A 24,523-nucleotide genomic window follows, 5' to 3' on the forward strand; every position below is an offset into this window, starting at 1 on the left:
ATTTTTGTACATAATTCTATGTTCAACTTTTATAATGACGAGATTGCACTACAGTACTTGCGTTTTAGGTGAATTGAAAAATGTTTTTTTTGTTTTTTTACAATGCAAATATTTAATCAAAAATAACTATAAAGTGACACAGTACACTTTGTATTCTGTGTTGTAAATGAAATCAATATATTTGAAAATTGTAGAAAACATCAAAAATATTTAAATAAATGTTATTCTATTATTGTTTAACAGTGCGATTTAATCACGATTCTTTTTTTAACCACTTGACAGCCCTAAAAATTAGACTTTTGTCAAACACAAGTAACTGGGCACAGTACAGGAATAACTGGGTGATATTTGTGGTATAGTGGAGGTCAGACTAGATGATCTAACTGTCTCTTCTGGCCTTAATCTCTGAGTTGCTTGTAACTAGAATGTTCAGTTTTCCATGTAGCCTAGACAATTTTTCTAAAGATACTTAGACAAGCACTTTATGAAGCAGAAACACTCCTGGAGCAGGTGCAGAGATAGGCATAGTGGGGCTCTGCTGAGTCACATCCCATCTTCCACAGATTAAGCTAATGCTGTTTCTCAGCTGCTCTATTTTATCCCAAGATGACACAGCGTAGGATTGAGGAGCTTTCTGATAGACCCTCCTCTGCACAATGGGGGAGAACTCAACTCTCAGAATATATATCAATGTACGCAATAGGAGAAGAGATTTGGTACCTCATAGTTATGGGTATCAGACTGTCACTAAAATGGAGCCACCTCTGGCAGCTGTTTGAGTGCACAGCAGAACTGCACATAGGTAACTCATGTTAGATACATGCACTGGCCCCAAGTATGCGTATGAGCATATGTAACAATTGAAATATTCCAGTCTCTGGCTGAACATCCTATAAATACTATTTCCTGGTGCGTGCACGCTCCTTTTGTTTTGTTTTGTTTGTTTGTTTAATACTTTACCTCAAAAAAAGAGGGGGTAGTGGGTGGGAGGAGAGAAGCGGTTTCTGGTCTCCTTTTGTTAATGAGGGTCTTCTCATTAAGGAAGAAACCGATCGACTGTGTATACAAGGGAAACCACTGAAAGCAGCTATAAGCAAAGTGCTGTTAAACACCTGGTGTAAACAAACTCAAAAAAACAGCAAAATATTTTGCTAATTCCTTTCAGTTATTGCACTCACAGGAGGTGAGTGTAACTGTAGAAAGAACATTTTCAATCACGTGTGCGTGTGTTCTCTGTTTTAGGAAATTCCATGGAAAAGACTTTAAGTTGTCTCTTTCAGTTGCCGAAGAAGAGTATGAATGCCCTGCTCTGTGGAACTAGCTATTCTCCACCAAGCAAATCAAATCAGATTGTATCCGAAGTGTCCATTATTACATCCTGCTCTCCAGTTTTCCAGAAGTACACTAAAGTTTGTCATCTGACCTGGCCTAGCTAGCTCTGGGAATTAGAGGTTTGCAGGCTATTATTAAAGCTGCATGTACTATGTGAGCTTCAAATCTTCATGTTTGGTCTATTGTGCAGATGGATATGAACAGAGATATGTATGTGACTTCATTTATTTCTCTAATGAAGTGCTGTCAATCGAACATCTGTTTCTTTGCCGTTGAAAACTAAATCTGATGAATCCCACTTGTCAAATATGCATTTATTTATTTATTTTACATTTTGCCAGTGCAGACCTGCTACAGCAGTAGCAGCACATGACAGCAAAAAATGGGCCAGTAATTAAACCATGCAAAGGTTCCTGTCTCTCTCTTGCTATTACATCAGGTACAAAACAAAGAAACAAACTGCCCGAACCTCTCAGTAGTTAACCTTTCTGAACCAGCTGTTTCAGAGCGGGGGAACACTTACCAGAGACCGATGAGAATCGAGTTCCTTGGTTTTTTTGCATCTCCAATCTCATTGGGGTTTCCAAGGTGGCACCTAAGCTCAGCAGAATTGTCCCAGCACGGAGGATCAGTTGTAAAAGGAGACTTTATAACACTTAATGCAAGCACCTTACAAACTGCCTTCTCCTTAATTCTCTGAGTGCCTAGGATCCTGGGGGAGTGGGGGAGGGAGGGAGTGGGGATGACCCAGTGGCTTTAACAATGAATAAGAGCTAGAGAGAAGTTGAAGTAAGAACCAGCCTGAACTTCCACCTGAGACAAAATCCTGGACCTATTATAAATTTGAAAAAATTTGATAATTCACACCTCCCTGTTCTTCCATTATCTGTTTAGTTTTCCACTGGTCTCTGTACTTGCCAGTTGCAGCTCAGGTTGGAAGTGAGTAGCCAAAATACTAAACAATGGTACATCCATGAAATCTTGTGAGATTTCAAGCTCAATCACTCAACTCCAACGGTTATAATGAATCAGTAGACTTCAGTGTCAGCCATACTGCAGCCACTAGAGAGCAGTTTTGTCACACATGAGCATGGCTAATATTTCATCCCCCGGCCACTGTGTTACAATGCTTGGCTAATTTATAGATAAAGGCTGGATAAGCATTCAAACTCTATCACTGTCTGACTAGTGTATATGTGCCACCACTGCCATATACACTTCTGAAGTGTATGAGACTGCAGCCTTCAGAGGATACAAGCCATGCTACTACTTCAGCTCACAGGGATTCCTCGTCAGCTCCGGTGGAAGAGACTTAGGTTTTTAGTACCCTGTTCCCGATGGTACATGCACGCAGAAGAGCTGATGACCGTAATGTCTCTGTATGCAGCCACGGATTGTAGCTAGCATAAAGGCTCCTTCTTTGTCTTGTCTTGTATTTGTGAACACGTAGTTGTGCTAGTTAAGTGCTTTGAGAAAGCAGCACGTTACCAATTTTGAATCTTTACTGAGATGTTAAGAGTGATGGATGAATCTAATTTAAATCTCCCCAGAGCTGACTTCTTGTTCTCCAAACTCCATGTAGCTTGTCTTTATCATCACATAGGAGAGGGCTGATGTTTCACTTTACTTTATCGCCCCTTCCAGTTCAACCAGAATATTAGCAGTCTGCCCTGTTTAGACCCCGACCAAGCTTGAATTTCATCTTGTTCTGATGTATTTTTTAAAGCTGTGCTTCATTCCCATTTCAGTGTTACCCTGGGGAAACGGCTTTTGATATGCTGCTAGGAGAAGCTGAATTTGTTCTCTAGGCACCGCATCAGAGCAAGATAAATATACATATTTTACTTTGGAGACTGAGAAATAAAGAGTAAAACACCTCTAATCTACATAGCTTAAAAACACGAGGCAGAGTAAAAGCAGAGTTCTTCTCAAGTGGTTGTGGATGTGTATTCTGCTCCAGCTCACTCGGAGTGGAAAGCATCTCTGCAACCGCATCTTGAAGACCAACAGTTACAGAACTGGTAAGTAACCGTTTTGTGTTGATTTTTTTTTTCATATTGATGGCTGTTGAACCAGTCCAATTTGCATATTACTTTATTTTTTGGTGTCTCCAACATTCTCTTTCCCTGGTGCAGTTCTGATGCTGGGGATCGGGCCGGGGGCTGTGTCTTTCTCTTATACTCAGATCTGTTTTCCCCATTTTGTACTTCAGGGAAATGAAGCTGTAGGTTTCCGATCTCCTACTGCTTGGCCCTGCCTAAAGTCCGAACTCTGTCTCGTTTCTCTTTTCCCTCTCCTCCTCGCCCCATGGAATATTCTTCCCTGACACACGGGTGTCTGATCCTCCTCGTATTAAATTAAGTTTCAAAACTCACATTGGCCTCAGGTGAGAGTGGAATCTTCCCTCAAATGGCTATCATTAGGCACCAGTAAGCGAGGCAGTGCTTCCTCTTGGGCCATCATCCTAGTCGGTATGAGGTCGTCACTGGTGCAGCACAGCCAGGACTAGGCTGTATTCCCAACCCTGAGTGTCAGTGGGCAGGGAGAGAGATCCTCAGGGGATGGGAAGGACATTGCAACAGGATGTCATGAGTCCCCTTTTTAACCTTAGCAAAGCTTAGCTGCTTCAAGTGCTTGCACATGTCCATTCCGCGTTAGGGGTCTGCACACCCCGCATATGCAGTCGCCAGAAGTTTTCCCCTCAGTGGTACCTGTTGGGTGAGCTCTAGCGCCTCCTGGTGCCACATGCTTATGGCGCGATATAAGGGGACTGGCCAACCCCACAGCCTCTCAGTTCCTTCTTACCGACGTGCAACTGCTCCTCTTGCTTTGGCTGGCAATTCCCAGTGGTTCTCGCTGTTTCTCCATCCCTTTCTTTTCCCTTGCAGCAGGAAACCATTTACTAGAGCTACCTACCTCGCCAAGTGGAAATGTTTCTCCATTTGGTCGCCCAATCAAGGCCTCTCATCCGCTAGGTCACCACTCCAGACTGTGCTGGAGTATCTGCTTCATCTGAAACAGCAAGGCCTAGCTATCTCATCGATTGAAGTGCACCTAGTGACCAATTCAGCCTTCCACCCTCCAGGGGATGGTCAGTCCGTTTTTTCACATGAAATGGCCATTTGCTTCCTCAAGGGCTTAGAAAGGCTATACCTACAGATCCTGGAACCCATTTCCCTCATGGGACTTCAACCTCTGGCATCATGCCCTCTGCCTTGCTTTTCTGGTAGGGATTACCTAGGCCAGGAAGGTCTCAGAAATCAGTGCCCTTACATCAGGACCCTCCCCTGTGGTGTTCTTTAAGGACAAGTTACAACTTCACCCCACCCTATGTTCCTCCCAAAGGTGGTTTTGCAGTTTCATAGTAAGCAGCTATTTTCCTGCCAGTTTTCTTCCCAAAACCGCACAAGAATAGGGATAGGGTGACCAGATTTTTGGCTCTTATATAGGCTCCTATTACCCTCCACCCCTTTTCCCAATTTTTCACATTTGCTGTCTGGTCACCCTAAATAGGGAGGAGCAGTGTTTCCACATGCTGGATGTTAGGCATGCCCTAGCTTTCTGTATAGAAAGAGTCAAGCTGTTCTGTAATTTCACACAGCTCTTTGTGGCAGTAGCAGATAGGATGAAAGGCCAACCTGTTTCGGCTCAGAGAATTTCATCCTGGATCACTTCCTGAATTCGCACGTGCTATGAGCAGGTGGGTGTCACGCCACCTGCTGTTCTACGACAGTACAAACTTCCTCAGCAGCGTTCCTGGGCAGGTCCCAATCCAGAACATTTGCAGAGTGGTGACCTGGTCGTCAGTGCATACTTTTTCTTCCCACTATGCCATCACCCAGCAAACTAGGGTTGATGCAGGATTTGGTAGGGGAGTGTTGCAATCCGCATGTTCATTAACTCTGAGACCACCTCCTAGGGTATTGCTTGGGAGGCACCGAATGTGGAATGGACGTGCAAGCACTTGAAGCAGAAAAGAGAATTATTAACTTTCTGTAACTGTTGAGCAATACATCTCGAAGAACATGTCCATTCCATGACCCACCCTCCTACCCCTTTGTTGGAGTTAGCCGGCAAGAAGGAACTGAGAGTGTGCGCGGTCGGACGTCTCACTATACGGCATCATGAGTGCGTGGCACCAGAGGGTGTTAGAGTAGACTCAGCAGGTACCACTGAAGGAAAAAATTCCAGCAACTGTGCATGGGGTGCGCACACACCTCACATGGAATGGACATGTGCAATGCACCTTGCAGAACAACAGTTACAGAAAGGTTAGTAACAGTCTTTGAGTGTGAGAGAGCCTGGCTTTTGTGAAGCTTTTCAGTAATAACATGCCAAATGCAAACTAGAACACAATGCAAATAGGTATCAATAAAATTCTAAGGAACTCCCAAAGCCAATGTGTTTTTATATCCCATTCTCTCTCCTAATACAGTGCTTTCTCCTTCTGTTTGCTGATGTCTGCCCCACAGCCACTCGTCTGCCTGCTCTCTGTTGGAATTTTTTGTTGCGTTCTTGAGCTATCGGTTACTGTGTTCTTGCGTCAGTTAGCAAAGAAGTTTTAGCTCCCTCTTGTGAGACAGATGAATTATTGCACTGTCATAGCACCGGTCCCTTTGCCCTCTTTTGGGTGATAGCAGGTATTCGTAGCATTTCCACTTTGTAGGGTGCTGGGCTTACAAAACCAGTTAGGAACGAACTCGCTGCCAAAATGGGACAGCCAGTGCCCAGCAAAGGAGAAGAAATAAGGCAAGCAGGTCCCAACTGTAGGCTGCCTATAATAAGAATCTGCATTTGTTGTGAGTGAAAACAGTTCTTCTGCTTGGTGATATTGGAATAGAGGGGTAGCTAGTTGTCAAGATTACTGAGCAGAAACATTGCCTACCTCAGCTATGTGACTAGGATTGAGAGGCAACTCCATGTTTGAGACAAATACCAATATCACACCAGCATACGGAGTATTGTATACTACACAGATCTTTCCTTGTCTTCAGCTGGTATCTTGGTACCTCCGATACCAAGGTAAGCGACACCAGCTGAGTAAGTACCCAGACAGATCTGTGAACATGCCCAGGGCACTAGGTGTGCGGGGCAGTGTTACTTTAGTTCCCTGTAACAATAATTGGCTGAGTGTCCGTATAAATGAGGGTGTCAGACAATGGCCCAACTTCGTTCTTGTTGTCCTATCGGAATGGTTATGTGAAAGGTGCACTTTTTTTAAAAGGCATAGTGCTGCAAAATGCATCATTGATTCTCATCCTTTCACTATATTTTCAGAATGTGAAAGACTAAACCTCTTGGTGAGGCGTTCAGTGAACTAGGAGTGAGATGCCAACTGCAGCGTAGAAGAGAGCCAAGATTATAGGCTCTGAGCTCATTGTGCTTTACAAAAGGCCATTTTACATCGTACAATGCCCAGAAGGGGAAAAAATAATTTTATTCTAATATGAAAAAGTGGCAGTGAACTTTCTAGGAAAGGCTTTAGTTATCCCTGGGAATATCCATTCTGGATGTTCGTTAGCAGCAACTTCAGCTAAATCTAATTTTCAAGGGGAGTCCTTAACTGATCTAAACTATGATTTTCAGCCATTTTATATAAAAATCGATATTACTGCCCAATTAAGGGTTCAACTTGTAGATCTCTAGAGGGTCGGGCAAGGAAGCTCACCTTGCATCCGTACAGTATTTCTAGTCCTGAATATCCAGTTTAGAAATCATGATTGAAACGGGCAGATCTTGATAACAGCATGTTTTGAAATCCTTCATGAGCTCTTAGTTGATTCTTATCATTAGAGTTAAGACATTTTGTGCATCTCTGCCTCCCATATGAAATTATTCCCGAATCTTGAAGGAGAGAGTTGACCCAACACATACATACTCATTTCCATCTTCATTTTACTCCCAGGACATTCTGTCCATTTAAAAACTTCTCATGCATTTTTCTTCTACTGCCCTAACAACCCTTCTTAGCTAGGTTTTTAACATCCATCACCTCCCTCCCCCAGGTTGCACCTCTCATCTGGAGTCATGGGGCCCCTTAAAGCTCTCTGGGAATCCCAACCCCTCTTCAACTGGTAGATTCTTATTCAGGATCACACCGATACTAGACACATCTTTAAGGGGTCCCTTTCAACCAACAAATGGTTATCTGAGCCACTCTGAGTATATCAGTTCTTTCTACATGTGCTGCCTCCTCTCTCCTGTTGTGGTTGGGTTAAAGAATCATTAAATGGTGCAGAAATTAGTTGAAGAAAAACATGTGAGTTCATTAAGGTGATATTAATTTAACTGAGTGTAATTAAACAGCATGAACAAGAGACAGGTAATTCCAGTTCCCTCTGGTTTCACAGAAACTCCACCCCTTTAAGTCTCCAAAGCAGGTCATGGAGTATCAAAACATTCTGCCAAGGGGACAAAATGATGCATCAGGTGACCATAACAAACTTTCATTGGCTGATCATACCCAAAGGGCAAGAGGGTATTTAACTCTTTCATGAGCATTGCATAGACTGTATTTCCCATGTCCATTTCCAGTCCTAATGGACTTGAGTAGTTCTTCCGTATTTCCAGACGACCTGCTGGAGTTTTATTATCCTCTAAAGTCTCCATTCCTTAAAGCACTTCAGCATTAGAGTCCTGGCAAAGATATCTCTCCGCTCCCTACCTCATGCTGTGCCTCTCCAGCGAGCATTCCAGTCATATTTCACTTTCTTCCTGTAGAAGATGATGAAGTCATCATCTCTGCATCTCCTCTTATTCCTGACTTGTTCGGAGTGTCATGGCATAGAGGTTGCTAACGAGCACCGTTTCCTTTTGGTGAGTTAAGGGAGATTATTCTTATTGCTAACTTTACGGGCGTGCATTCAGATTTTGTGCCTCCCTTTCTTGTTTGAAGTCAGAACAGTTTCATATCAGAAAGTCCAAGCAAGAACTTGCTGGAAGTCTCTGCTTGTCGGTTAGTAATTCCAGTTTTTCCTTTGTTCTTACGGTCTGCCTCTTCCATCGGCTGGCTCCTGGAACCTTGTTCAGCATGAATTATATGGGGCTTTCAGGGAAGTGAACTGAGAATGTTACACTTGAGCAAGTAGCAGTAGTCAGTAAATTTCATTCCTAACAGTGAGAGTAATTCTGATGACCTCTTCTTGGACTAGTTGTGACCTACAGGAACAGGTGATGCTACTGTAAAATAAGACTTGTCAAATGGAAAGTGAACAGTATTAAGATTGGTGCCATGTGTTACGTGTGCTGTTTTGGTTTGAGAGTATCTGGGTAATTTGAATTACAGTTAAGAAAGCAGCCGTCTTGAATGGGCTGAGCATGAGCCTGGGACCCCAGAGCTGCTGACACAGTCAGTTCTGCTGCTGACTTCCTGTAAGCCTGGGGGAAATCGCTTACCTGCTGCATGGTTTGTTCTCCATCTGAAAATTGGGGATATAAAAACTGTGATGAGGATTAGTTAACATCCTAATTCAAACACCAGGGATTAGTTAACAAATCAAATCCATTTGTTACAGTCTAGAAATAATCTTCAGAAGTATGCACGTGCCTGACGATCCTAAATTAATTAATGTTTATGAAGTGCTAAGTAGTATTTTTTAATTATTATTATATTAATTAGCATCATCCTAATACTGTCAGTAGTAAACTTGGCTTGACAGTAAATGTTCCTACCTCCACTGCTTAAAAAAAGTTTCATACACGGGGAAGGCAGATCATTTTCTTTATATATATTTAATAACCTGGGATAAATGTTTTCCAGTTTTTAAGGAAGTTTAGTTTTATTTTAGATTACCTTCCCTGACAGTGTTGCAAAGCCAAACACATCACAGCCTTGTGCTAATGGAGAATGTAGGAAAACCAGAAAGTTTTTTGTCTATTTGTATCTGCCTTAACTATGACAGTTGTTATCACTGCTCCATAATTACAGCGGCACATAGCCCCAATCAAGGCTCAGGCTCTGACCCAGAGAGTTGACAGTATGGGTTTATGACCAGATGTCACAGGCGGACGGAGAGGGAGAGGGAGTGCAAGGTGACAGCAAAAGGAGCATGTTTTTGCATAAGATGCAGTAGAAGTGAAACTGATGATGAGTCAAGCTATCACCGTTTGAGCTGAGAAACAAGCAGAAAAAAGAAGGCAGGCCATCAGTGGCGAAAAGGAAATTAAATGAATAATCTGAAGTGGGGTAGCAACAAAATTCATTTTCGCCCCTGTGATTTTTATCCCTTTTCTGATACATCTAAGGGGTTTTAAGGGAACAGCAATGCTGTTTGTTTGTTAGGTCTGACCCAACTTCCCAAGAGCAAGTGCAAAAAATCTGCTTGCTGCTCATTCACATGCTTCCCAGCCTCTTTAATCTGGATAGTACAAGGAAGGTTGGTGAAAACATGAGTGAACACGAAAGCCATTGCTTTCTTTGCTATCCATGTCTGCCCACTGGCATCTCTGCTCTGTGATAATGTGGCTTTACCCATTGCACCTAAGGAATCGTCTTTCAGATCCAGTTTGCCTCCACATATAATCCTCCTTTGTAGACTGTTACTTCAGTGATTTCTCAGGCCATGCGTGTCATAAAGGAGAGATTTGGAGGTTTTAAGTTAATAACATGCTGAACACTTTTGGACAGCAAATAGTGTCCCGAGATACTGTGTGTCTAATCCCCCAAATCACCTCGGATCTAGAGCCAATAAATGGTCAAATGAAGGTATAATCCAAGTATTTCTACGAGCTGAAGGATGATATCCAACTTACATAGAAACTCAGTAGCTGGTGAGGAGCGGGTGGCATTTGATAATACTAAGTATTTCTGTAAATGTCACTCCGGTTAGCTGCCTGTAATAACACACGCCTCTTCCACAGAATCTTTCGTTTTAGGACCTAAAAAGATTTACAGACTTTAATTAATGAAGCCTCATAACATTGCTCTGAGAGAGGCTTACTACTTGCCTATTTCACAGACTGGGAACCTGAGCAACAGAGTGCTTAAAGGTCCAGGGTTAACCCGTGAGTCTGTGACAGAGCTGAGACTAGGACCCAGGAGTCCTCTTTTGTCTTGTGTGCTTCACTCCTACAGAAAGGAATAACAGAACTGCTTCTCCCCCCCCCCCCCAAGTCAAGTCACTAGTACCCAGGCCATCCCTAAGGGCTATTCCATTTCCTTATGGGCAGACACAATAGAAGGAACTTTCAGTAGAAGTAACAAGGAGAGAGGTAAAGTCAAAGATGGACTCTGGCCTCCTAGAGCCTGCCTGTCTACCCCGTAGACAGGGAGGCAAATGTAACCATGCACTTTGTATGGACAGGTGCTGGTGACAGTGGCTCATTTATGGGTAGATGGAATATCCCTGCCAAACACCATGGTCTGGGTGGGTAAGAAACACGCAAGCCTTTCCTGGTCCGTAGCCCTTGGGCTAGCACTGGGGATGGGAGAGGGAAAAGGGGCAAATCCAAACGGTCATTTGTTGCTCCTCTCCACCACATACAATTGGTTTGGCTGTAATCTTCTGACAGTAACAAGGATCTTAATCTGTCTGGGGAGGGGGGGCGATTATCTCCTCCCAACAAAACTCCTCCCTCCCATTGCTGTATTTAGCCTCTTCACTGAGATCCAGGGGGTGCCCAACCCTTTGCATTTGCTGTGATACAAACAGTGCTCGGACTGCGTCAAAACTGGAAACTTGGCTGCAAATTTGAAATTGGAGCTGGAAAATAATGTGATCCTAACCCATCTGTATGTTTTGGTTCTGGGCTCAGATCGGAAGATGGAAGTGGTTTTGGATTGTATGCGACTGAAATCTTGGGGTAAGATCTTGTGAGAACAGCTCATGAGACTTCGGTGCAAACAAATCTGGCTCCAAACCCTAGTCCTTGTTTCAACTTACCCCAGATCCAAACACAGTCTTCTTGGCCCGTCTCTAATCTGCTTCCTTTGCTCCTAAGACTAAGAGTTCTGCCCTGTGCGTTTAGAAGATGAAGCAGAGTCGGGCTATAAAGAAAAAGGGAGACAATTGTGCAGCTTGATCTGAAAAGCCACCATGGTACAAGTCAAAAGTGTTGTGACACTTACAAAGAGCAACTGGTGCTATCCCTTTGAGCTATAGGCTCTGGGGGTGTTTGGCTCTGCATTGGAATAGCAGCCTGAGGGGGAGGAGAGGGCAAGGGATTTCTTGCTGCTGTTTTCAATTTAGTTGTCCTGCTCTGTTCTCCAGCCATGTACATGAGAAGAATCGTTAATCTGCCTGTTCATAGTTCTGATCATTAAAAATGCAAAGCAGCCTCTTCATTTCCATGTCGTCTTGAACCCACTTTGGAAACCACTATAATCAAGTGGCTTCTTTATGACAATCCGAAAAAGGAGTCTGATCAAAGGAATCATGTGAGAGCTTTCGTGCAAAAGAGGATAACACCAAAAGACTTGATTGCTTCCTTGAGAAGCAAGAGGCAGCATTCTGCAACGATGGCAGCTAGCTAATTGGAAGCCTTGGCTACAGGTTCTGAGAGCAGCGAATTAGCTGCTTCTGGGATTTTGGCTGGAGGCGCAGGTTACATGGCCAAAGCTCAGGAGCTGCATATGGGCACCCACACCAATGGAGATGTCACTGATCAGGCATTTTACCCAATTCAGGAGGGGACACACAATCCGTCTCCCTGCAGTAGTTTAATATGCGGCTCAGCGAGCGCCCACTGGAATTACAGCCGTTAGTCATTTCTCACGGATCCCAGCTGATGGCTGCCTATGGCAAAAGCAAGGAGAGGATCCTTGCCAAGGCTGAGCCCTTGCCAAGACCTGATTGCAGCAAATTGCAGATCACAGGTGTGGTAAAGGCTGAGAATTGGCAAACAAAGCACCTCTAAGTTACACTAGTTATTTTTCAGGCACATTTTTTCAGACATTCAAAAGTATAGGTTGTCCCAGCTTTAAATTTCTTTGCATGCTAATTAGCAAAGCCCTCCCCATAACACAATATACCCTGTAATTTGCCTTTGCAGCAAGTACTTTTCTTTAAGCTACCTGTCGTTCCCAACCATGGTCTCAGCAATGTCGTCATATTGGTGAGCAGACATGTTGCTTGTGAAACATGGTATTAGAATAATAATCACAAATGTTTAAGCACCAGGATTAGATTCTTTAGTCTATCTGATGTTGGGGGGTGGGGAGGGACTGGTTTTCTGTAGCGTTCTGAAATCTACTTGTTTTTGTATGGATCCGGTGTTTAGTAAATGCCGCAATAGCTCGTTGAGATCCTCTCCTCTTTCAAAAGTGGTGAAGCGCTGGAGGTTTCTCCAGGCCAGTGATATTGATTAGCAGAATCACACAAAGGATGTTAAGTGGTTCTGTAACGATAATCGGGCTCATAGATGTTACAAGCCCCCCAAAGGACATGAATAAATCAGAGCCCTGGAGATTCTAGGTCCTAATAAAACAGGAATTCTAAGCTTCCAGTTTAGCCTCCGCTCCCTTGTGCTATTCAGTACCCAATGGACCTTTATTTGAGAGGCACTAGACAATGTCATCTCTGCTTGCATCCGACGAAGTGGGTATTCACCCACGAAAGCTCATGCTCCAATACGTCTGTTAGTCTATAAGGTGCCACAGGACTCTTTGCTGCTTTTACAGATCCAGACTAACATGGCTACCCCTCTGATATCTCTGCAGTTGGAGGTGTGACTGTCGCCTCGCCCAGGGGCAGCCTGGGAGCTCCCTGCTGTCCCCTGGCTGCTGGAGCACTGAGTAGATTTGAAGAGGAGGCTCTGTCCTGCTAGCGGTGCGACACCTGTCTGAGTAGATGTGCAGAAGGGAGGGGAGGCCACTCTCTATGACAGGGACAGTGGAGTTGGGACGTTTGGGTTCTGTGCTCTGGCTGCTTTACTGCAGGCTGCGTGTATGATATCAGGCAGGTCCCTTTTATGCTCATTTCTTGATCTGTAAAATGGAGCTGTTGTGTTGTGTCTCATGGGATTCTTGCAAGGCTCCACTAATCAGGCTGTCAGAGCGCTGCAAGATCTGCAGGTTAAAGAGAAGGGCAGATTAGGAATCAGCCCCATCGTGTGGCACTCTGATAATATGGCCACTTCCCTGCATCCCACTGTGCTTTTGGGTTATGGATCGTGCATTTAACTGAAAAAACACATGTTAATACTAACTCTGTGCCCTAATCTGTAGCCTTCCCTCTGAGATTCCCCAAGCGCTTTATAGACACTCATGAATTTAGCCTCATCACTCCCTGCTTCTCCCCTCCCCCCCCCATCCATATTTAACACATCAGGAGGTTTAGTGAGGCCAAGTTACTTTTTTGTTCCCAGTCACAAAGCAAGTCACTGAAGGAAGTGGGAAGTCGTGATTTTCAGTTCTGTACTTCAGCCCGAAGCACAGGCTTGCTTTCTGCCTTAGGAGTGTCAAAGCTGCATGTGCATGCATCGCTGATTTGTATACAGTTTGTATTTAGCTGCTGTGCATTTCCTTTTATTCCTATCCTGCAGATGGGTAAATGATGACGGCTCCCTCACGGGGCTGTTCTGGAGTTTAATGAACGTAGAGAAGGCACTTCGAGATCCTGAAATGGAAGGTTCTATAGGAAATGCCAATCATTATAAGCAGAAAAGTCCTGCTGTTTAACCATGCACCTTGGTGACTGAGAGAAATGAGTGGTTAGAATGGGCTTGTTAAGTCAGCTCATTTGCAAGTGTATCTCAAAGAAGAAAGCTGCACCTGGGGTGGCCTGCCTCCGTCCTTCTGCTGCTCTGGCATTGGGTGTGTGTTTTTAATTGTCCTTTGTCTTCTGTGCCCTTTGCAGAGTCCCCCCCAGAGAGGGCCGGGCAGCGGCGCAGCATGCCCAGCGGGGTCATGGAGAAAAATCCCAGCATGGAGCCCACCACCACAACGCCATTCCGTGTCACGGTAAATGTCTCTCGCCACCTTAATTACCTCTCTGGGGTTTGACCAAGAGGAGAGGGTATCTGTCGCTGTTCATGCTTAGAGATGAGAGGGCCGGGTATGGAAATCTTAGATTGCTTATTTTTACATAAAGGTGCAGATGCTAGTAGCTACTATTAGAATACGCAGCTGTAAAGGCCTTCTCGGTAATCTTCTGAGATTTTAATTTAAACCGGGGACTGTCTTTAGATTTGTATGCTGTTTCCCAGTGACTTCTGTGGAAGTGCAGACTCTTGGCCTTGCCTTGAAGATCAGAACTGAGATCTTCATTTCCTCTGTTAGAATTTGCACAAAGGTATTTGTTACTGCTCCCCTCCTCGCCCCAACTGAGTCAGCTCTTCTCCATAACACTCCGTACGTTTCTTTTTTGTAGGTGTTCTAAACAGATTGCATTATGTTCTGCCCACAGGACGGGCTTTCTGAAAGAATAATGTAAAAGCCCAATAATTACATGGGTCAGGAACACGCTCTGTTGACAAATGGGAGGAACAACAGTGGAAGCAAAATAAACTTTTAAAACTAGGCCGTAATGATCCAAGAGAAGCTATTTTTTTTTTAAGTATCCTCCTCCTGGCCCCATCTGTAGCTAACGAAATGGAGCATGTATGTTGGGGACTGCAGGATTCATAATCAATTGAGGGCACCAAGATCTTTGGAGTAACCTTCAATAGCAGTAATTTACAAGGAAAATCTCTTCGCAGCTCTCTGCAGAAGATGTAAGCTTAAAGTGTAACTAGCTAGAGACTGATGCACCAGATCTGTGCACTGTCCGAGGCACTTCAAGGGGCACACTTTCAAGAGTGGGGTGTGTATTGTGCCCAGATAATAAAGCAGCACACAGGCCTGTACTCTCGGAGCTGACTTGCACAGTAAGTTTATGCATTTTCGCTGTGTACCCACACATACTCTACAGGACCACACACTACTAGCACTCAGATTGTATGCGAGGGAGGGACATGGTAAGCCCAGATATGCAGGGCCAGAATTTCAAAGGAAGTACAATGGGTCGTCGTCGTCTTATTATTCACTCCCTGTGTAGCATAAGGCTCCAACCACTCTCCTCCATTCATTTTGTTCTTGAGCGAGACAGCAGATTTCATCCCACTTCATTCCCATACCTTTCATTTCCTCTTCAATGGTCCTTCGCCACGTCCCTAATGGTCTGCCTCTCCTCCTTCTTCCTTGTGGTGTCCATCGTAGGGCAATACGAGGGTGTCTGTCAGCATCCATTCTCAACACATGCCCCAGCCACCTCCATCTTCGTTGTTTGGCTTCATCCACTATATTGTTGATGCCCGTTAATCGGCTCACTTCAACATTGGTGATACGCTGCGGCCAATGTATGTTAAGAATTCGCCTAAGACACCTTCCTTCAAAGCCCCGAAGCCGACTTTCTATCTTCTTGTTGGTCCTCCATGTTTCCGCCGCATAGAGCAGCACAGAGCGGACGTTCGACCTGTAGATCTCTACCTTGGTTTTCATTTGCAAGATGGTTGACCTCCAAATATTCTGAAGTCTATAGAATGCATTTGCTGCAAGACCGTGCAAGATTGTACAATGGGTACAATCTAAAAAATGCAAGCACACCCAGCTCACCTTCAGAAATCCCCACTGATTCATAGCAATTATCTTTGAGAACTCCTGGAGGAGAGGTGAGGTCCCAGAGGACTAGAGAAGGATAAACATAGTACCTCCCTTTAAAAGGGGGAAGAAAGGGGACCCAGAGAATTACAGACTAATCAACCTAACTTCAATATCTTGAAAGATACTGGAACAAACTATGAAACAATCAGTTTGTAAACACCAAGAGGATAATAAGGTTATAAAGAATAGCCAGCATGGATTTGTGAAGAACAAATCATGCCAAGCCAACCTAATTTCGTTTGACAGGTTCCTGGCCAAGTGAATGGGGGGAAGCAGTAGATGTGAAATACCTTGATTTTCAGTCAGGCTTTTGACACATTCCCACATGACATTCTCATAAGCAAACTAGGGAAATGTGGTCTGGGTGAAACTACTATAAGATTGGGGGCACAACTGAGTGAAAGACCTTACTCAGAATAGTTACCAATGATTTGCTGTCAAACTGGGATGGCATAACTAGTGGACTCCGCAGGTGTGAATCCTGGGTCTAGTACTATTCAATATAATGGAATGGAGAGTATGCTTATAAAAAATGTAGATGATGCTAATCTGGGAGGAGTTGCAAGCACTTTGGAGGACAAAATTAGAACTGAAAATTACCTTGACAAATTATGGAATTGGTCTGAACTTAACAAGATGAAAGTCAATAAAGACAAGTACAAAGTACTTCACTTACGAAGGCAAAAATCAAATGCACAACTAGAAAATGGGGTATAGCTGGCCAGGTGATCATACTGCAGAAAAGGATCTGGTGTTTATAGTGGATCACAAATTGAATGAGTCAACAGTGTGACGCAGTTGTAAAAACGGTCAATATCTTGCTGGGGTGTATTAACAGGTGTGTCATATGTAAGACACGGGAGATAATTGTCCCATTCTATGTGACACAGGTTGGGCCTCTGCTGGAGCACTGTGTCCAATTCTGGCACCACACGTTAGGAAAGATGTGGATAACTTTTGTTGCTCTCCTCTGGATTCTCCAATTTATCAGAGGTTTAGAAAACCTGACCTCTGAGGAAAGGTTTAAAAATATGGGGAAGTTTAGTCTTGAGAAAAGAAGACTGAGGGGAACCTGAGGATACTCTTCAAATATGTTAAAGGCTGTTGTAAAGAGGATGCCCTTCAATTGTTCTCCATGTGCAGTGAAGATAGGACAAGAAGTAATAGGCTTAATCTGCAACAGTGGAGATTTAGGTTAGATATTAGGAAAAGCTTTCCAACTCTAAAGCTAGTTAAGCTCTGGAATAGGCTTCCAAGGGAAGTTATGGAATCTCCATCATTGGAGGCTTTGAAGAACAGGTTAGAAAAACACCTGTCGGGGTGGTCTAGGTTTACTTGGTCCTGCCTCCATGCAGGTGACTGGACTTCTTGAGGTCCCTTCCAGTCCTACATTTCTATGATTCTGTGCTGCACTGGTAGCTGTATGTCTATGGAGCCCATTTTGAACATGTATATCCTAGTTATGGGAGCGCATGTGGACCTTTTTGGGTCTGCATACTCTAGAGTCAATATGCATGTTAGTACATAAATATATGTGGCCACGTTCATCTGTACTGTGCTATTCATAAACTAATTACTCCTGGGACTAAGGCATGGTGATAAAAGCAGGGACCAGGAGTCAGGAGAACTGGGTTCACTTTCCTAGCATTGCCACTGACTTGCTCTGTAACTTTAGGGCTAGTCACTTAACCTCATTGTGTTAGGTCCTCTGACACTGAAATGAGAATAATGGGGAGAACATTTGTAAAGCTCTTTAAGATTCTCCTGTCAGATGACAGGCATTCAGTAAGGGAACAGGAGTATTCACGCATGTGTGCAATGTTGTGCATATCTGCAAACTGTATAAGACACGGTGACGTGCATTATTTAGTTGTGTATTCACATACAGCAGTATCAAATACTCCAAAGCAATGCATGTTAACTCCAGTGGCACCATGAAGGTCATTTATATTTCATCTGTCTATAACTGAATTCAGCTGCTGAAAAATTCCTCAAGTTTATCAAACTTATAAAAAAAATTCCATTTACAAAGTATCTTTCTTCTAAATGGCCAAGAAAGCCTCAAAACAACAACAAAAAACTGAGATAAAGTTCTAGACTTCTAATACCAAATTTTAAACTAATTGATTCTAATCTCTTTAGAGTCATACTGCCTCAGCAGCTGATCTGTACATAGCCCTGAATCCAGAGTGTAAAACCACCTCCTCTCTGGAGGAGCTCACACAGATACAAGTCCTATATCTAAACCAGCCAATCATTTCTGTAGGTCATGAATCCATTGGAACAAGTAAACAGAGCTAAAGGAATCTCAGGCTATGTCTCCACTGTACATGGGAGGTATGATTACACACCTGTAGACATACCTCAGCTAGCTTGGCTCTAACTAGATCAAAGCTAGCTTGAATAATAATAGCAGTGAAGCCGTGGAAGCACGGGTGTTGGCCACACAAGTATGTACCCAGGTCCTGGGAGGGTGGGGCTAGTAGATCAAAGCTAACTTGGATTTGTCTACGCTTGCTGCACTTCCTAGTTTGCAGCCTAAACGTAACCTTAGACTCCAACCAACTTATGCCAGTGTTCTTAAAATCTGAAGCAAAATCAGTAACCACCAGGCTGCCCCATCTAAACTTTTTTTTTTTTCTTGTGGGGGAAGTTCTCAATTTGCTGAGCTGATCTCTTATTAGGAATAGAGCCTAATTTTGTCTGTTCTGATGCTGGACTTCTAAATAATTTTTTAGACTTTGGGTATTGTGCAAAATGGCTTAACCATAAATCCCTACAGCGCTGCTCCTACTGCTTCTACCCCAGCTGAAGCCCTAATCCTTGATTTGTAGCACCCATTGGGTGCAGTAAAGATAGTGTCCTGTCACACCCAGGAAGATGAGCTCAGGTGAAGGGGGAATGAGCCCACTGGGAGCAGAACGCCTATGCAGAAATTCTGCTTCCATCTGCATGTCCTTACGCTCATGCGCATCGTCCTCCCCTTCAATGCTCTGCATGACTCCGCCCCTATCTACAGCTCTTCTTTTATCTTTTTCTACATGCCACTTCTCTCCTTACGCTCCTCTGCATCCTCTCTGCTAATTGCTCCCTTTGTCCTCATCTCCTTAGGCCATTTATTTTATCCCTTCCTTCTTTCAAATTATTTTTTTAAAACCTACTACTTGCAAAGCCACCTACATTATTTCCCTTGCCCACTGTATCCCTGCGCTGTACTGCTGGCCTGCATATCCTGGTTCTACGGGGAGGTTGTAAGCTCTTGGAATCCTGGACCTTGCCTTTTTATGTGTTCTGTAAAGTACTGTTCTACATAATTAATGGCAAATAATGAGGGGTGTGAAATACTAAACAGGGTGTAGGATATTTGTTAGCATTTGCCGGGAGGCATGAGCGATTGTTAGCATCTGTGAAAAGTATATGGTTAAAGGCACCGGGAGGGTGTGTTCCATATTTTATCAGTGTCTGTGTACAGAGAGATCGGCATCTGTGAAAACGCTCTCCCTGGATCTGGTTCTCCCTGAAGTAACTTTTGGTGTAAGCGATGTCCATCTTGCTTCCGTGCCATGAGGAGAACTAATTTCTTCTCAAAGACCTGCAAATCCATTCCCCTAATCATCCACCTTCTTGCTGGATGCAGGCTGCGCTGGCAAAAGGTTAGGCTGATTAATCAACTTGCTGAACCATCTCTGTGAACTCGGGGCATGTCCTGCAGAAGAAGGAAATAGCATTCCCAAGAAATGGGAAGACCAGCCAGATAACCAGGTTACTTCTTTCTTCTTCATTTTTATTCTAGAGTTTCTAAAACGGCGTTGATGAGTTTTATGCGCTGGTACCTCTTCTGCACTAAGGAAGCTAAGGGAGAGAATCTGAATCCATTAGGATATTTGTAGCCGAACCCAGCAACCGCCTCTGTCAGCATTGGTTTGATTTCAGCAGCTTTTTTTGGAATGGACATCATTAGGGTGGACATATTTACCAAGGGATGCTGCTACATGATTGATGATCATGTGAGTGCAAAAAGCTTCAGTGGCATGATGACTTTACCAAGGATGGACATAGACTCATAGAGTGAACATCCAGCCACATCATTTTAAGGCCCTAGCTAGAGATCAATCTGGGTGGTGCCTGATCTGCAAAGATGCTATGTCCCTCTGGGTTTTGCCTTGATGATGTAGGAGAAATCTTTTCACTTATTCATGGTTGGTGGAAATAAAGCTCTATTTCTTCTTTCTTGTTCAAATGGAGTGCATCTACTGTATGTTTCCAGAGGCGTGATACCAGTCTTTAGCTGGTGCAATGGCCTGTGTGAGATGTGGTGGCTTGCTATCAAAACCAACCTGTGCTCCAAAATCCATTTGAAATTTTAAAAAGTGTAGTCAGTAAATACACCCTTGCTAGAGAGAGGTATGGCATTTTGTCTTCTGCATTACACAGTACACTATCATCTAACTTCTGTTACTTCTCAGCCCTCGGAATGTGACTTCCATTAATACGAATGGCTTCATTACATGCATAGTTTTTATGGCTGCCCAGATTTTAGCAGATGTCAGACAGGAGAAATATATTCTGCCTCACCTTCCTTCATTAACCAGAAGAGGAGCATTAGCAGTCAGGTCACTCCTGCCACTGGGAATAGTAATTAGTGCTTTAGTTTAGTGGTAATGGGATTATTACTTTTGAGCCTGCTGCTGTAGGTTTTGATGTCGTAAGCTTTTCATATTTTACAGCTGATTGTTCTTCCCTGACATCTCCATCCTTCTGCTCTGGAGTCTCCAAAGGCCCGATGGGCTCAGGAGCCTTTGAATTCAGAGACTTGGGCTTTGTTGCACTTTCTGTTGCTTGCATCACTCGGAGTTGCAAACGAATGCAGAGTGGAAATGTCCCCTGCCAACCTGCCTGAGAATGGAAGTGGTGGAGGCTCTGCTGTGGCTCTCGCAACATGTGGTGGTGAATGAAAGGCTGGGGGATGCTGGTTCGAGGCTTGGAAGTGCTGAGCACCCTCAGCTTCCATTGATGTTGGGACCTTTTGAAAATCAAGCCCGTAATGTCTCCTCCATGTGTCCATTTTTCCAACTGTCTGAGAGAGAGAAAAAACTAGCTGACCCAATGGATAATTTCCATCCCTGATTTTTATGCTTGTATGAGTCTGTGCATATACGTCTGCAGCATCCAGAGTTAACTGCACCGAAAATCATAGCAAAATCCTGTTCCGTACAGTGACATTTTTCTTTCCACTTACAATGTCAATATACTTTTAATAGAGCATCTCAAATGTGAAAAACCCTCTCACCCAGGACGACTCATATGCTGCAAAGTTCTTAATTTCCTTCTTTGTTACCCATCTCCCCAACACTGTGCTATGGGAGCAGAGTGCAATCTGATGCCATCTTATGAATCATGATCTCAAAGGCTTTGCCTTATCTAAGGGTCATTTGCTGCACATTGGTGTGTCCCTCATAACTAATGCAATTCCAAATCTGTCAGGGCAGATTTGTGCAGTGTAGGCTGTAGAGATGAGTACAAACCTCTCCCCCAGGACTGAGTTCCCAAAGGACATACAGTATGTTAAAAATAGTCTTACTGTTCACATCTGGGAGACTGGAGCTCAGATTGCTCTTAATGCCCAAGAGTCCCCTGAATACTCCAATGAAGCCACTGAGGAATGTGGTCTACAGTGTCCTAACGATTGAAAGTGGCACGTGGTTACAGAAATAAGATCATAGAATTTGGTGCACTGGGTATACTTTTGAACCAAGTCCAGCATCCTATCTCTGGCCAGCATCTGATTTAAAAAACAACCAACCATCATGTACATTACCCAGCCAGTTATGCAGTGCCGTACGTGGAGCTGGGGATTCCTTCTTGTCCCTTGCAGTGATTAGCTAATGCCCAGAAGCATGAAATTTGATCTCATCATCTCGGCATACAAAGGGTGAATCCAGGCCTCGCTGAAGTCACTGGAAGTTTTTTACATTATTTGACATGCTCAGGTACCCATGGAGGTTACAGACTCTGATCACGCCCCCAGTAAGCTGAAGACAACTACAAAGTTGAATGGTTTTGATGAACCCTTCTCTGTTTAGTGTGTGCTTGCTGACAACAGGCTCCTCAGAGGAGGAATCATAACGAGCATGTCCACCATGGAAAGACCGTCTAAGGACGGGTCTGTTGTGCTCACTTGCAGGTGCTTTTTTATCAGCCAGTTGACAAAACAAAATAATAGGGGCCGAAGAGATTGGTCATTAGTCAGTCATCATTTCAAATCCAGCCCAGCTTTGTAGTGACCAAGAGTTGTTCCCATCTGATGGCTGGTTGGTAGTGGGCAAGGGTCAATATTACAGAGACCCCTGCCACAGTTGGCAGGAACTGGTGCTGCTTTTGGCAGCCCCAGCAAACTAGCCAAGGGCTGAAGAGAGACCGACTAGACTCCTCTCTCCTCCCTAGAGCTGGCTCTTTGGACTCAGTGCTTAGACGACTTATCAGGCAGGAGGTGAGTGAAGCCTGTGGCTGCCTGCAATGTACCTGTTCTGTGGATAAAGAGAGGCCTTGGCCAAAGTCAAATTTTACTGCATAGAATCCAGAGAGCTCAGCAGGTGGAGGGTTTGACACTGAAACCTGCGTTATTGTTCAATAAACCAGCCAAGCAAAGGGCCTGGAACCTGAGGAACTCCACTCGAAACGAGATACTCTCTCTGCGCAGGGACATTGAGTGAGGGCAGAATAACAGAGTGTAATTACATCAATCCCATCTCATTAGGATACTGCCATCTATTGGTCACTTTTATTAGAGCTTGGTTTCATTAAATTCTCTCCCTGGCTGCCTACGTGTTCCTGGACAGGCAGCTGCACTGATGGGAGAAGGTCTGACCTGCTGACTAATTTCTGAAGCAGTGAGAGAGTGGGCCGAGGAATTGGAATGATTTCTCACTGCTCAGTGACTTTGTGCTGAGGCTCACTTTCCGACAGGGTAAATTAATAGGTCAGATGTGTAATCTGGGAAGCTTTCAAAAGGCGTTTGAAAGCAACTCCATTAAAGTAAATACTCTGCTTTTCTGACAGGGCTAGGTGAAGGGTCCTCTCTCCTCTAGGTTGAATATACTGCATCTCCATAGACACTCTCACCCTGTGCCCTCCTCTACACTCCCCCAACCCCCAAAACCCTGATGTTGGATTTAGGCTTCCCTCAGCATTCATTCACCGCGCTGTTCCCTCATTCAGAACTGTGCTTGATTTTGATTTTCTGATATGAGAAGTCTGACTTGGAGTCAGTTCTTGTAGACTCTGCTGAAAGGAAAAATATCAGTCAGAAGCTTCCAGGCAAAGTGCTGCTCCTAAATCACAAGCCCAAAGCCTCATCGGTTGTAGAAACCAAAATATTTAGTCTGCAGGCCAGGAGCTTGGCAGAACATCCATAGGGAGTGAAGAGGTTGGAAATGGACAGGGATCTCTTAGCAGAGCTCACTGGGGTTAGTGCAACTTGTGCTAATGATTGTGTGCTGACCAGTACTGTCTCATTGTTTCCTTGTGCTCCCCATCTGCCTGTATCCATCCATTGTTGTTTTGTTCTACTTAGATTGCAAACTTTTGGGGGCAGGGGCCGTCTTTTTTGTTTTGTGTCTGTACAGTGCCAAATGCAGTGGAGTCCTGGTCCGTGACTGGAGCTCCTACCTGCTACCGTAATACAAATAAATAACATTCAATTAATAATTTTTAAATCTGGGGTTGACTGAATGGGAACTCCAGTTACTCGAAAGATCCCCCTGGGAAGTTTTCCTGAATCCCCGTAGGAGCTGTTTGGAGAGCCCAGTTGGAGGAACTCTGCCCTAAGAGGACACCTTGCTCTTCCCATTTTGAATTTCATTCAAAAAGCAGCTCCAGCAGTTCAAACTCTTTCTGTGCCACTCAGGTCCCTTGGCAATGAAGCAATTGTAGTCCCAGAGAAACCTCCCAAGGATTCCTGCTTTTTGACCTGTTCACATCTTTAACCTGTCTCTCTACGCTGATTGGGTCCAGTTGAGCCGGACATGCAGGAGCATCTGAAATGCAGTGTGGTAGGAGTAGTTTAACGTTTTTCCTTCCTCCTAGCTGGCTTATAACCCCGTGATAAATGAAATATTTCATTAAGTGCTAATGGCAGCGTTCCACTAAATAGAAACTCCTGGGGAGATGAAAGAAGCGCTCTCTATCCTTCTCCTCCCTTGAACATAATCTTAAATGACGGGTCCTGATTCAAGCTGGCTGCTATTGACTAGATATTAAAGGATTTTTTAAAGTTTTTGCCAATGCATAATGTACACTATTTGCCATTTAGTTTCTAATCACTTTTCTAAATGCAGTCATGTAAATTATACTTTAATAGCTCAACTTTCTTTGGAGAATTTTCCTTCTGATATTATGAGGCGGGCTGACTAGAATGAACTGGTGCTTCCCTCTGCATGAACACCCTATCTCTAATTGAAATGTAATTGTTTACTAAACCATTTGAAATAGAAGGGAAAATTACTATCATTTTGGTCTGTGGCTGCATACATTAGAGCACCCCTTTTACTGGGGATTGAATTTAAGGAGAATAGGAACATTATCACAGATGATATATAAACAGAAAGCTATTAT

At 43.9% G+C, this 24,523-nt stretch overlaps 1 protein-coding gene across 17 annotated transcripts in view; it reads left to right on the forward strand.

The window, feature by feature from the left end:
- LOC123352367 (DAB2 interacting protein) overlaps positions 1-24,523 on the forward strand; it is a 401,633-nt gene that overhangs the window by 160,885 nt on the left and 216,225 nt on the right. For 16 of the 17 annotated variants that reach the window (XM_044992350.1, XM_044992351.1, XM_044992356.1 and 13 more), the window contains one exon: positions 14,127-14,230. In XM_044992350.1, coding sequence (XP_044848285.1) covers positions 14,162-14,230 — 69 coding nt within the window. In that variant the 5' untranslated portion in view covers positions 14,127-14,161. Of the gene's footprint in view, positions 1-14,126; positions 14,231-23,941; positions 23,962-24,523 lie in introns of those variants that run through there. The other variant, XM_044992361.1, reaches the window with a different exon arrangement.

The sequence above is a fragment of the Mauremys mutica genome, chromosome 18, assembly GCF_020497125.1.
Source record: "Mauremys mutica isolate MM-2020 ecotype Southern chromosome 18, ASM2049712v1, whole genome shotgun sequence".
Lineage (NCBI taxonomy): Eukaryota > Metazoa > Chordata > Testudines > Geoemydidae > Mauremys > Mauremys mutica.